This window comes from Physeter macrocephalus, chromosome 4 (genome assembly GCF_002837175.3).
Source record: "Physeter macrocephalus isolate SW-GA chromosome 4, ASM283717v5, whole genome shotgun sequence".
NCBI lineage: Eukaryota > Metazoa > Chordata > Mammalia > Artiodactyla > Physeteridae > Physeter > Physeter macrocephalus.
The window spans coordinates 43,085,885-43,097,747 of record NC_041217.1 but is presented as its reverse complement, the minus strand read 5'-3'; the positions used below and the strand labels follow the sequence as shown (position 1 = coordinate 43,097,747).

The following is an 11,863-nucleotide window of genomic DNA, read 5'->3' as shown; positions in this document are numbered from 1 at the left end:
GCCGCTCCGCGGCATGTGGGATCCTCCCAGACCGGGGCGCGAACCCGGTTCCCCTGCATCGGCAGGCGGACGCGCAACCACTGCGCCACCAGGGAAGCCCCGGTTCTAGACTTTTGATGGTTAAAATTTTACAACTTCAAACTAAAGCAGGGAGAAAAGATGATGAAGAGGACAGAAGTCTTTTGAAAGGCAGTGTCCATGGGCAAAATTCTCTTGCATTAAGTGGTGGTGGTACAGAGGGAGGTTGATTGAGGTCTTATCTCCTCCAGCCAGGCCAATTCTCAGGGCTCACTTTTGTCTTAGAAATCCTGGCCCTTTCTGGGTTTTGAGCACTTGACTAATGTCTCTCAACTGATCAGCTGTGCCCCTCAGATGATTGCCCCTAACCCTTAAGAAATCATCTTCCATGAGACCTTGCTTGAAACCTTTGCCCTCAGTGGCTGAGCTATTACCTTTTCAGGAGGCTGAGCACTAATGGCTTGTTTATGAGGCTGGCCTCACTAAACCACGGAATCTTGTCAAATCTTGGAACAGAAACCTGGAAGGAAATGGAAAGAGATCATTTTGCAGGGTTTATTGCACTTGGCTATTTCCATCATTAGGATGATCAAAGTAAGCTAATAGCAGCTACACAGCAGTCAACACTTTACAAACATTTTTATGTTTCATATTTGACCCTGTTGACTCTCCCATTAAGTAGCCAAGAGGAAATAGTGTTATCTCCATTTTACAGATGAAGAAATCAAAGCTTAGACAGTGTGACTTGCTGAGTCACACAGCTAGTGAGTGGATTTAGGTTTTCTGACTTTTGTGTCCACTACATCTTGTATTCTACTATATCCCTTTGCTTCTTCATTACTCCCATCTGTTCATGCATCTGTTTGTATTTCCATGACCTCAGCTGAACATTAGCAGCCACCTATTCCACGTGTCTGGCTGTTTTCAGTCATGGGGCCCTCCACCCTCATCCCTTCTAGGAGGCAGAGGAAAGAACTGCACTTTGAAGCTATAGACAATTGGATATTAATCTTGGTTAATCCACTTCCCAGCTGTGTGGCCTTGGAAAAATCACAACCTCTCTGAGCTTCAGTTTTGTCTTCCATGAAAGGTGGACGATATCATCACTTTACAGGTCAATGCACAAGACAGAAACCTTCATGAGGGGAGGGATTTTTGTCTGTTCTCTTCACTGCTGTATCACTAGCACCTAAAACAGTGCTTGATACTTCTAGATATTTAGTGAATATGTGTTCAGTGGATGCACGGATGCATGGGAAGTCCCTAGCTGAGGGCCTGAGTTCATAATAGGAGCTCCATCAAAGTAGCCGTTATAATCTCTCTTCTCCCAGCCCAGCCTCTCTCCCTTGCCTTTCGGACGCCACGTCCCAGTCTCCCCGTTGAGCATCGGTTTTCCTGGCTCAGAGCGTTCTTTCCGGGATCGGAGCCGGGAGTTCCGCGGGGCGGCCAGGAGGGGGAAGCAGCGACCTCGCGGCCGCGAAGGCCGAGGAAGGGCGCTCTAGCCGCGGAGGTTGTGGCGGCCCCGGAAGTGCTCGGCCGCCGACACGACCCCCGGCGCCCCGGATGGGGAAGGAGGCGCCGGCCGCTCTCCCCCCCCGCCGCGCACCCCTACGAACTCGCGGGCAGGTGGGTTCCGAGTGGGAGTCAGTGTCTCCGGGCCTCCTCCGCCATCCCCCGCAGGCCCGAGGCTGGGTGAGGGGCGGCGGCGGGCGGGGGAGGCCCGGGACGGGGAGTAGGGCGCCGGCGGGGACGCCCTACCCTGACCCACCCCCGCCCCCTCCCCCGCCCTGCGGGCGGGCGTTGCCCTTTTCGGCGCCTCTGACCCTCCAGCCCCCGCGGCGGCCGTGAGATCCCCGGGCTGGGGTCCCTGCTGCAGTGAGGGGGGCTCTCAGGGTGTCTGGCTTGTGATGCAAAACCTATCGTGCTCTCCCTGGAAGAAATAAGGTCGGACAATAAGAATTTTCCTCGCAGATTTGATGGATGACCTTGGTATTTCTGACTCATAGTTTTCCTATTGTGAAAAGGGTATCATTATCTTTGATTCTCCCGAGTTTCGCCGTTAATAAGTAGGATGATAGCTCTTTAAAGGATGTTAAGCTCAGTTAAGGGATTAAGAATCTTGAGTCCTTGGTTTTGGTTAAATAAACCATAAAGTTCATATCTTTCTGTATTGTGAGGTTTACTTTTGTCTTTATACCGGTAACTTTTTTGTTTTTATTTTAAGTAACAGATGCCTTTGAGAGCCCAAGAAAAGGTTGGAACCTAACCCTAGAAATTTGCATAAATTACAACTACAAATATGCATTGATAGGGTTTTTGAACGGTCTGAAGCCCATCTATATACCTCAAGGATATATAAACTCCTGAGTTAAGAACTGGTTTAGAGGCACAGGCTTTGGGGCAGAATTTTCATTGGAATCTGGATCCACTATTTACCACTGTTAACTTGGGCTAAAGTTACCTAAGCACTTTGAATCTCAGCTTTTTTACTAGTTACAGTGAGGTTGATACTAATTTGCAGGGTTGTGGAGATTAAATGAAAGAAGCTACGTAACACTCTTAGCACATAGTAAGCACTCCATAAGTGATAGCTGACAAGGGATTATAATGTAAAATCTGAAATGAAATTTTAATATCCATAATTGTAAGATGGCCACCATGTGTATTCTGTTCAGACTGCTAATAAACTTCTAATAAAGGAATAAGTTGCTTTGATTTTAACTCAGTCCTACCCTTGACCTTTCACAACTTTCATAGATTCATAGTCTCTCTTTTTCTAGGAACTTAGCTGTATTGTCCTGCCTCAGAGAACAAACTCATCTACTGTAGGCCTAGCCTGGGTTGCTGCCTTTGAAAGCAAGGGAAGGTCGGTACAGTATCAACCACAGCTCAGCATGGAATTTCCAGAGAGGTTTTATTTCAAAACTTTATAAAGATCGAGAACCACATGGACTTCTGCAAGGGAGATTGAACTGGGCTGAGTTTGAGTGAAAGGATAATGTGTGCCCAGCCCGTAACTAACACCAAAGAGGCCAGGTGGCAGAAGGTCTTGTATGAGCGACAGCCTTTTCCTGATAACTACGTGGATCAGAGGTTCCTGGAAGAGCTCCGGAAGAACGTCTATGCCCGGAAATACCAATATTGGGCTGTGGTATTTGAGTCCAGTGTGGTGATACAGCAGCTGTGCAGTGTCTGTGTTTTTGTGGTTATCTGGTGGTATATGGATGAGGGTCTTCTGGCTCCCCATTGGCTTTTTGGGACCGGCCTGGCTTCTTCACTGATTGGCTATGTTTTGTTTGATCTCATTGATGGAGGTGAAGGACGGAAGAAGAGTGGGCGGACCCGGTGGGCTGACTTGAAGAGTGCCCTAGTCTTCATAACTTTCACGTATGGGTTTTCGCCGGTGCTGAAGACTCTGACAGAGTCCGTCAGCACTGACACCATCTATGCCATGTCAGTCTTCATGCTTTTAGGCCACCTCATCTTCTTTGACTATGGTGCCAATGCTGCCATTGTATCCAGCACACTGTCCTTGAACATGGCCATCTTTGCTTCTGTCTGCCTTGCCTCACGCCTGCCCCGGTCCCTACATGCCTTCGTCATGGTGACATTTGCTATCCAGATTTTTGCCCTATGGCCCATGTTACAGAAGAAACTGAAGGCATGTACTCCCCACAGCTATGTGGGAGTCACACTGCTTTTTGCATTTTCAGCCTTGGGAGGCCTGCTGTCCATTAGTGCTGTGGGAGCCATACTCTTTGCCCTTCTGCTGGTTTCCATCTCATGTCTCTGCCCTTTCTACCTCATTCGCCTGCAGCTTTTTAAAGAAAACATTCATGGGCCTTGGGATGAGGCTGAAATCAAAGAAGACTTGTCGAGGTTCCTCAGCTGAGTTAGGGACCTCTAATCCGTTACTGAGACAAGCTGATAGACCAGCCTTCCAACTAGTAGGAGATTTGAAGGCAGAGTTCCATTCTGGAAGTGGCATAATGATGTGGGTGGGAGATCAGAGATCAAAAGAAAAAAAATTACCCATAGGCTTGGGCAGTAAAGGTGCTTCTCCTTTTTGTTACTTTGTCGACGAAAAAGCTTCCTGGGGCCCTCTTGAATTATTGCCTCTCATTATTATTCTCTGTAACAAACGAAGTGATGTGGTTTCTATTTATTAAAAAAGTAACAGCACATCAAGTTGTCTTACGATTTTTCCGTGAGCAGAAGGCAGATAGAAGGGACATGAAGAGAGAGTAAGAGTGTGTGTGCGCATATAAAGTTACTTTTACCTTTTTCAGTGAGCTAAATGTGGGCTCTGTTATTTGTCTCCAGCTCAAATCCCGGAACCCTGGATGCTGTGTCCAGTTTTGTGGCCTGAGATCACAGAACTGGTCACTTAACCTTGACTCACAGTTTCCACTTAGTTCTTAACGAAGCATGGATGCGACTAGCTACAAAGGGCGTATGATGTGTCATCATACACAAGCAAAATGTTGGGGGATTCACAGAGGCTGGAGGTCAAATTAGCTGGAGTAATGAGGAAATACTTATTAGAGGTGATGGCACTTGAGCTTAGTCTTAGAGGTCAGGTGGGATTCAAGCAAGCAAAAGATGGTTTGGGGGCCAAGGTGGCAGAGACCTTTAGGAGCCAGGTCAGCAATACGAGCAGGTGAAGGTGGCATGCTTTGACTAATGGCAGCTAGAACTATGGGGAGAACATGCCCTGTCCAAAGAGGGTAACCACTACTCTGCATGCCTTGACTGACCAGAATTGGCTTATAATTATTATTTAGTCCACATCAGAAATAGGGCCAGGGCTTAGTGTTTGAATATAGTAGAGTTGTATAAAATAGCTTTTGTTTTTTAATGTTTTAATACACTTTCCTTATTTGAATGGATTTCCGATGATCAACTTTAGGGAACTCACATAGCAACTGCATCCATGTTGGTGAGCAGAGAGTTGCCCACATTTGAATCACTTTCAAAAATATTTCCTCAGTGGGATGAATGAATGTGCCTGTGCTGTCATGTTCAGTTCTTTCACACAATAGTATTTGGAATTACCCGAGGCCTGATCCTCTTCAGTCTGATGGTTGTAGAAGTTCACCGTGGAGGTGGCAGGGGATAGGGTGTTACGGGCTGGATGTGAGGGTGCAGGGTGGGGCAGCAGATTCAAAGAGAAAAGAGGTGACTGGGGGGAGAAGAATATTCCAACCGGAGTGAACAGTGTGTATGTCCAGGTGCACAGGGCCTGACTCATCCTGGCAGGAGAGGGGAGTGCAGAATGGACGGGCTGCAGTGAGAGGCTGAGGTCTGAGCATGGTGAATACCTTGAATTACGGGATCCTGGAGTCAATGGCAAATTAAGGAGCTTTTGAAAAGGGATATAGGGCTCCCACCAAACACACTTTTGTGTGTGTGTGTGTGTGTGTGTGTTTATAAAATTCTGGTAGCAGGATTCAGGCTGAAGTACAGAGGCTGAGCATGGGAGCTCTTGTAACTGTGAAAAATGAGGGTCTGGACTAAGGGTGGTGACTGCGCCAAGGAGGTGACGGTTCTGATTAGAGAGATTTTCAGAACTTGGTAAATTCATGTTGGACAATGGAAGGGGAAGAGAACTGGCGGGGTGGGGGGAGGCTTCTGCCTTGAGTGGATTCTTCTTTCTAGTAACTATACCATGAGAAAACAGATGTGAGAACAGGTTTGGAAGTAAAGTAGATAAAATAAGAATGAAGCATGTTAAGTTCGAGGTACCTGAGATGGTACACCCAAGCTAAGGTGTTCCATGTGTAGTATCTGAAGGACATTGGTTCAGAATTCTGGGCATTATCTGGAAGGTTATTGAGAACAGAATCCAGTGCTTTTGTGTTTGGAATTCTTTGTACAGAATTGGTTGCCTCACAACCAGGCTATAGTGGAATTAGATCACAGAAGGATAACTGGAATAACCAAAATGGTAGGAATCAGAGGGAAAGGAAGCTGGCCTATGAAAATGGATTAGAGAATAGAACACCACAGCCTGGAAGGAAGCCTCGAAAGAGATACAGTCATTTCTATAAAACTATTAAGGGTGAAAATGGATGTTATTTGCCTACCAAATCATGACTTATAGGAGGAGACACCCTTTGAAATTTGAACAGAGCAGATTTAAGACAAATGAAAAAATAATTTTATACACTGTCTACATGTAAGTCTAAGAAGTTTCACAAGCCAGGGATATAAATGGGTTCCAAAAATTTTGGGGAAAAAACGCACATAAAAAAGCCATAACTGTCTTGTAAGAAAGTGTTAAGGGACTTCTCTCGTGGTCCAGTGGTTAAGAATCCGCCTTCCAATGCAGGGGATGTGGGTTCGATCCCTGGTCTTAGAACTAAGATCCCACATGCTGAGGGGCAACTAAGCCTGCGTGCTTTAGAGTCCACGTGCCACAACTAGAGAGAAGCCTGCATGCCGCAACTAAGACCCAGCACAGCCAAACAAACAAATAAATAAATAAATGTTAAGAAATCCCAAGCCTTTAGGTGTGCTACCCGAAGGATGATGAGGCTCACTTATGGCATGCTTCTCTGGGTTGCTGCTGGCATACGGATGCAGGCCTACTTAACAATTGGTATGACCTAATGTGACAGTTCTTGGGAAAGTTACCTATCACTTAAGCATAGTAATCCAGTCAGTCTTTTAAATTTAAACCACACTGAAAGGGTGCAAATAGGATATTAATGATCTAAATTTCCAGAGAGTATTATGGCGTGTGTATGTGGGCAGGTGGGGGAGGGCAGGGAAGGGGAGAGGGTTAGGGTAGCTTTGGAATTAAAATCCCAACTTGTCAAATACTTGCCTGTATAAGAAGATGTACCCCTTCCTTCCAGCTCTGTTTCTTGTCACCCTAAGTTATAAGGAAGGCTGGAGGGTGGTGGTGGCAATTGAGAGCAAGGAGGGAGGAATGGGAAGGCAGTTTTGCCCATCTTTCCAAAATGGTACCAGGTATTGTAGTTGAGATGGAAGGATGAAGGACAAGTAGAGCCACAAGGCAGCATGTGTGCTTGATTTTTTGGCGTGATGCCTGACTGGCATGCGGCTAGAATGCGGTGCAGGGATCTGAGTGTCACCACACCACAGTGGTTCTGTGTGGCAGTCAAATCGGTGTCAGTGTTATGCCTGTATGCTGTGTCAGTACTATAAACTTTTGAGTGTGCTTTTGGCCAGCTGGCTTAAATTATGGATGTAAGAATCACATTGAGCATGTTCAAGGAAGCATATGGAGCCATCATTTACATCTTTAAGCCAAAGGCTCAAGGTCAAGAAAAACAAAAACAAGCCAGCAGAGGGCATCAGTCACACAATTTTACAATATTTCAAACCCTTCGAATGCGGGAAAACAGGACTGGACACAATGCCATCTTGTGGAAGTTATTGATGTTCCCTTTTACAATGAAATTCAATGTGTCTTGAATTGCACCTAGGGCTAAAGGCTAACTGGTAGGCAGTCGCTTTTAATGCTTTATCAAGCCTCTCATCATCCCCTTTATCCCTTATTCTCTTCCCCCAACATCTATTTATTAAAAAATGTATTGTCCACCTAGGACCACCTCTACTCACTTCTACCATTCGCATTTTATGATGTTTAGCCTCAGAAATTTGTTCGTTCAACAAATACTTACTGAACGTTAACTACATGACAGATACTGTTTGTCCTGCGTGCTTGAGATACACCTACGAGTAAAAGGGACAAATTTCCTTGACCTAGTGGAGGTTACATTCTAGCAGGAGGAGAGAGACAATAAACATAAGCAGAAGGTAACAAATGCTATTGAAAAAAGAAGAAAAAAGTAGCAATGGTATTCAGTAAGGGGGTCAGGGTAGGTCTTATGGAAAAGGTAACATTTAACCAAAGATTGCAAGGAGGTGAGGGAATTATCCAGATTCTCAGGGGAAGAGAGTTCCAGGCAGGGGGAAGAGCTGCTGCAAAGGCCCAGGCAGAAGACTGCGTGGCATGGTTGGGGAATAGCCGGGAGTGGCCAAGGTGGGGTGATAAAGGAGAGCAGAAGAGGAGGCCAGAGAGGGAAAGTGGGAGGCTGGGTCATCTAGACCTTGTAGGCTATTAAAAGGACTCTGGCTTTTACTCTGAGATGGGAAACACTGGAGGGTCTTGGAGAAAAAGAGGGACATGATCTGACATAAATTTTAACAGGCCCATTCTGGTTGCGGTGGGGAAGAGTAGAGCAGAAATAAGCATTAGGAGGCTCTGATATTAATCCAAGCGGGGGATGACAGTGCCTCAGAGCAGAGTGATAGCAGAGGAAGTGGTGAAAAATAGTCACATTCTAGATATAACTTGAAAGTAGAGTCAAGGTCTTCCTGACATATTAGATGTAGGGTATGGATGCAAGAGGAGAATTGTAAGTGACTCTTACGGTTTTTGGCCTGAACAAATTGAAAGATGGAGATGCCATCAGTTGAGATGGGGGCCAAGAGAATACGGATGAAGATTCTGGGGAGGAGGGTCAGGAGTTCAGTTTGGGGCCTGTAGGGTATGAAATGTAGACATCCAAGCTGAAATGTTGAGTAGGGAGTTGGAGATATGAGTTTGGGTTTTAGGAGCAATGTATGGGATTGAGATATAAATTTAAGACTTGTTGGTATATAAATGGCATTTAATGCTATGTGACTGGATGACATCACCAAGCAAGTTTATATATACAGAGGACTAAGAAATCCAAAGTAAAAGGTTGGAGAGAAGAATAAGCAAAAAGATTTGGAAAGCACAACCACTGAGGCAGGAGGAAAATCAAGAGTTTAGAGTCCTGGAAACCAAGTGCAGATGACTCAAGGAAGAAGGGGTGATCAACTGTAATCAGATCAAAATCTGAAAAATCAAGAAAGCAAGGACTGAGCATTGACCATCGGATTTAGCAAGGAGGTGATTAGTATCCCTTAAAAGAACATTTTTTGTGTGTCGAGTTGTGGGAATAATAACCTATATGAAGTGGATTTAAGAAAGAATAAGGGGGGCTTACCTGGTGGCGCAGTGGTTGAGAATCTGCCTGCCAATGCAGGGGACACGGGTTCGAGCCCTGGTCTGGGAAGATCCCACATGCCGAGGAGCAACTAGGTCTGTGAGCCACAATTACTGAGCCTGCGCGTCTGGAGCCTGTGCTCCGCAACAAGAGAGGCCGCGATAGTGAGAGGCCTGCGCACCGCGATGAAGAGTGGCCCCCGCCTGCCGCAACTAGAGAAAGCCCTCGCACAGAAACGAAGACCCAACACAGCCATAAATAAATAAATAAATAAAATTAAAAAAAAAAAAAAAGAAAGAATAAGAGGGCTTCCCTGGTGGCGCAGTGGTTGAGAGTCCGCCTTCCGATGCAGGGAACACGGGTTTGTGCCCCGGTCCGGGAGGATCCCACATGCCGCGGAGTGGCTGGGCCCGCGAGCCATGGCCGCTGAGCCTGCGCGTCCGGGGCCTGTGCTCCGCAACGGAAGAGGCCACAATGGTAAGAGGCCCGCGTACTGCAAAAAAAAAAAAGAGAATATGAGAAGAGAAATTGGAGCAGCAAGTACAGGCAACTCTCTGGAAGTTTTACATCAAAGGGGAAACAGGAAATAGGACAGAAACTGAAAGGGGAGGTGAGGGCAAGAAACTTTTTAAGATAGGACAAATGACAGCATGTTTGTATACTGACGGAAATGAAACAGTAGAAAGTAATGGTTGATGTGAGAAAGGGAAGAATTAATTGCTGGGGCAATATTCTTGAGCAGGTGGGAGGTGATGGGATCTGTTGCACAAGTGGAGGGACTGGCTTTAGGATGGGAAGGGATAGTTGATCTATGGTAACAGAGTGGGAAGGCAGAGAATATAGATACAGATGCTGGTAAGTGGGTGGATGGTTAGTGGATAAATGAGGTGATGGGAATCTTTGGAAATTCTTTTCTGATTGCTTCAATTTTCTCAGGGAAGCAGGAGGCAAAGAATCAGCTGAGATGTGAGAGTAAGGGGGAAGTGATGAAGTGAGGAGGTATGAAACAGTTCAGGACATTGGGAGAGTGAATGAACTAGGGATGCCTAGCATAATTGCCCAGCAGTAGTAAGGGCTCTCTTGAGAATGGTAGTCATGAATTTAAAGTGAAGCTTGGTTGTGTGTGGGTGTGTTTGGTTGTGTGTGGGTGTGTGTGTATTTTCCTAACCATGTACGGCTACATGAGTGCAAACTAGAGTAGACGGAGAGTTGAATTTACCCAGGGTGGCGATTAATCAGATTGAGAGAAGGGCAAGGGAGAATGGTAGCTATGTATGGGCCTGATTATAATGGTTGACCGTGGAATTTAAGTTGGGTAAGAAGGAGAGTGAACCTCAAGAAGGGTGAAGGACAGGGAGGAGAGGGACAGGGCAAAGGTCAATGGATTGGAGGTTCAAGGGGTTTGAAAGACAGGAAGTAAAGGTCAGAGAATAGATAAAGACAAGGTTATGACTTTGAAGGTGAGCAGCTGAGGTAGGGTGGAGGGCAACGTCATTGGAGGAGTGAAGTCCAAGGAAATGAGAAGTGAGAGGGGGGGCAGTGTTGGAAGGAATACCTACAGTTAGGTAGAAATCCCCAAGAATTAAGACAAGAGTGGTACTGGAAAGAATGACAGGGAAACAGGAGCTAAAATCATCAAGAAATAAGAAAGAATGAACTGGAGATTGGTAGGTAAGTGCAACAATGAGGGGTATGTGCTATAATCTGGTGCATGAGGTTCAAAGCTGAAGGTTTTAGGGAGGAGGAAGGAAGAATGGTCTGAAAGCAAAAATGAAAAACAAGGATACCTACCCCACGTGAGGCTCAGCAGTACAAGGGCTGTGGGAGACAAGCACCCCCTTTGGAGAAGGCTGCCCGGAAAGCACTACGCTTAGAGCTGTCCTGTTAGAGAAAGAAGGTGACGGACACATCCAGAGGACAGGTTGAAGATTTAGGGGAAGTTTACTGATCATGGGCAGTGAATTATAGAGGGTACAGGGTAAAGGTTTCACAAGTTGGAGAGTGGGGAGAAGAGCATGGAATAGATATGTACTCCAATCTCCATACAGGACAGCGACCCAGCAGTCTAGGGCTTTTTGGAGGACTGACCTAGGCTGGGATAAAGAGCTATGTAAGTCCCGGTGGGTTCAAGGCAGATGATGAGAATGTGAGTGTTGGTGGGTAGGGCTGGGGAGATTTCTGGGGGCCTCCTTTTTACCTCAGAGGAGGTGTGGTCTTAGTGTGCAGGCATCCTCATGTCATCACCAACATGTTTTTTATTGTTCCCTAATGGAATTCATGTGCTGATTCTCTGGGTTATGGACATATTGACAAGAGCCTTGTGGGGCTAATGACTAGTTTCTCGAGAACCATGCAAACTTCCAACAGTGGGGCAGTGCCATTTGTAGTGTTCTAGAAAGTTGGATTCTGGGGAAAGTGATCAGAGCTGAAGTGAGAGCCAGGGTTTGACCAAGGTCCTGGGAACCATCAGGCCTGAGGAGGGATGCTCCTCTGACCACTGAGAGGGCTCTGGTGAGCTCAGCTGCAGGCTAGAGGCAGAGTAGAAACAGCTGAAGTTCTGTAGGAGTGAGCTAGCTTAGACCATGCCACCGCTTTTGGTGTCTTTCTTCTTTTACAACTCACAGGTGCAATTAACTTTGTCTTGTTTACCTTGGGAACATAGGCAATCACCAGCTAAATCAGAACACCATTTTCTTCCCAGATCTATTACTGTGATTAACAGGAGGACTCCCCAGAGATAAGGTAGTCTGTTTTCCAACAGCCCAACATTTGCTTGGCACCTGGGGCCTGGCAACTCCACGGTACTGGTGCCTCCTCGCTGCGCTGTCAGGTGCCGC

At 46.3% G+C, this 11,863-nt stretch overlaps 2 protein-coding genes across 4 annotated transcripts in view; one reads left to right on the top strand and one right to left on the bottom strand.

Annotated features, from left to right (window-relative positions):
- Window positions 1–1,405, bottom strand: part of C4H1orf105 (chromosome 4 C1orf105 homolog) — a 21,592-nt gene extending 20,187 nt beyond the window's left edge. The window contains exons 1-2 of the mRNA XM_055083874.1: window positions 1,265–1,405; window positions 453–538 (exon numbers count right to left, since the gene is read on the bottom strand). Coding sequence (XP_054939849.1) covers window positions 453–538; window positions 1,265–1,405 — 227 coding nt within the window. The remainder of the gene's footprint in view (window positions 1–452; window positions 539–1,264) is intronic.
- Window positions 1,406–1,422: 17 nt separating this feature from the next.
- Window positions 1,423–4,204, top strand: PIGC (phosphatidylinositol glycan anchor biosynthesis class C). Of its 3 annotated transcripts, none has more exons than XM_007107227.2 (2): window positions 1,423–1,644; window positions 2,799–4,204. In XM_007107227.2, exon 2 carries the CDS (start codon window positions 3,017–3,019, stop codon window positions 3,908–3,910), a length of 894 nt encoding a protein of 297 aa, XP_007107289.1. In that variant the 5' UTR covers window positions 1,423–1,644; window positions 2,799–3,016; the 3' UTR covers window positions 3,911–4,204. The 3 variants fall into 3 exon arrangements, with proteins under 3 accessions (XP_007107289.1, XP_028344384.1, XP_028344385.1); XM_028488583.2 differs by lacking the exon at window positions 1,423–1,644 and adding an exon at window positions 1,668–1,962; XM_028488584.2 differs by lacking the exon at window positions 1,423–1,644 and adding an exon at window positions 1,668–2,007.
- The last annotated feature ends 7,659 nt before the right edge of the window (window positions 4,205–11,863 follow it).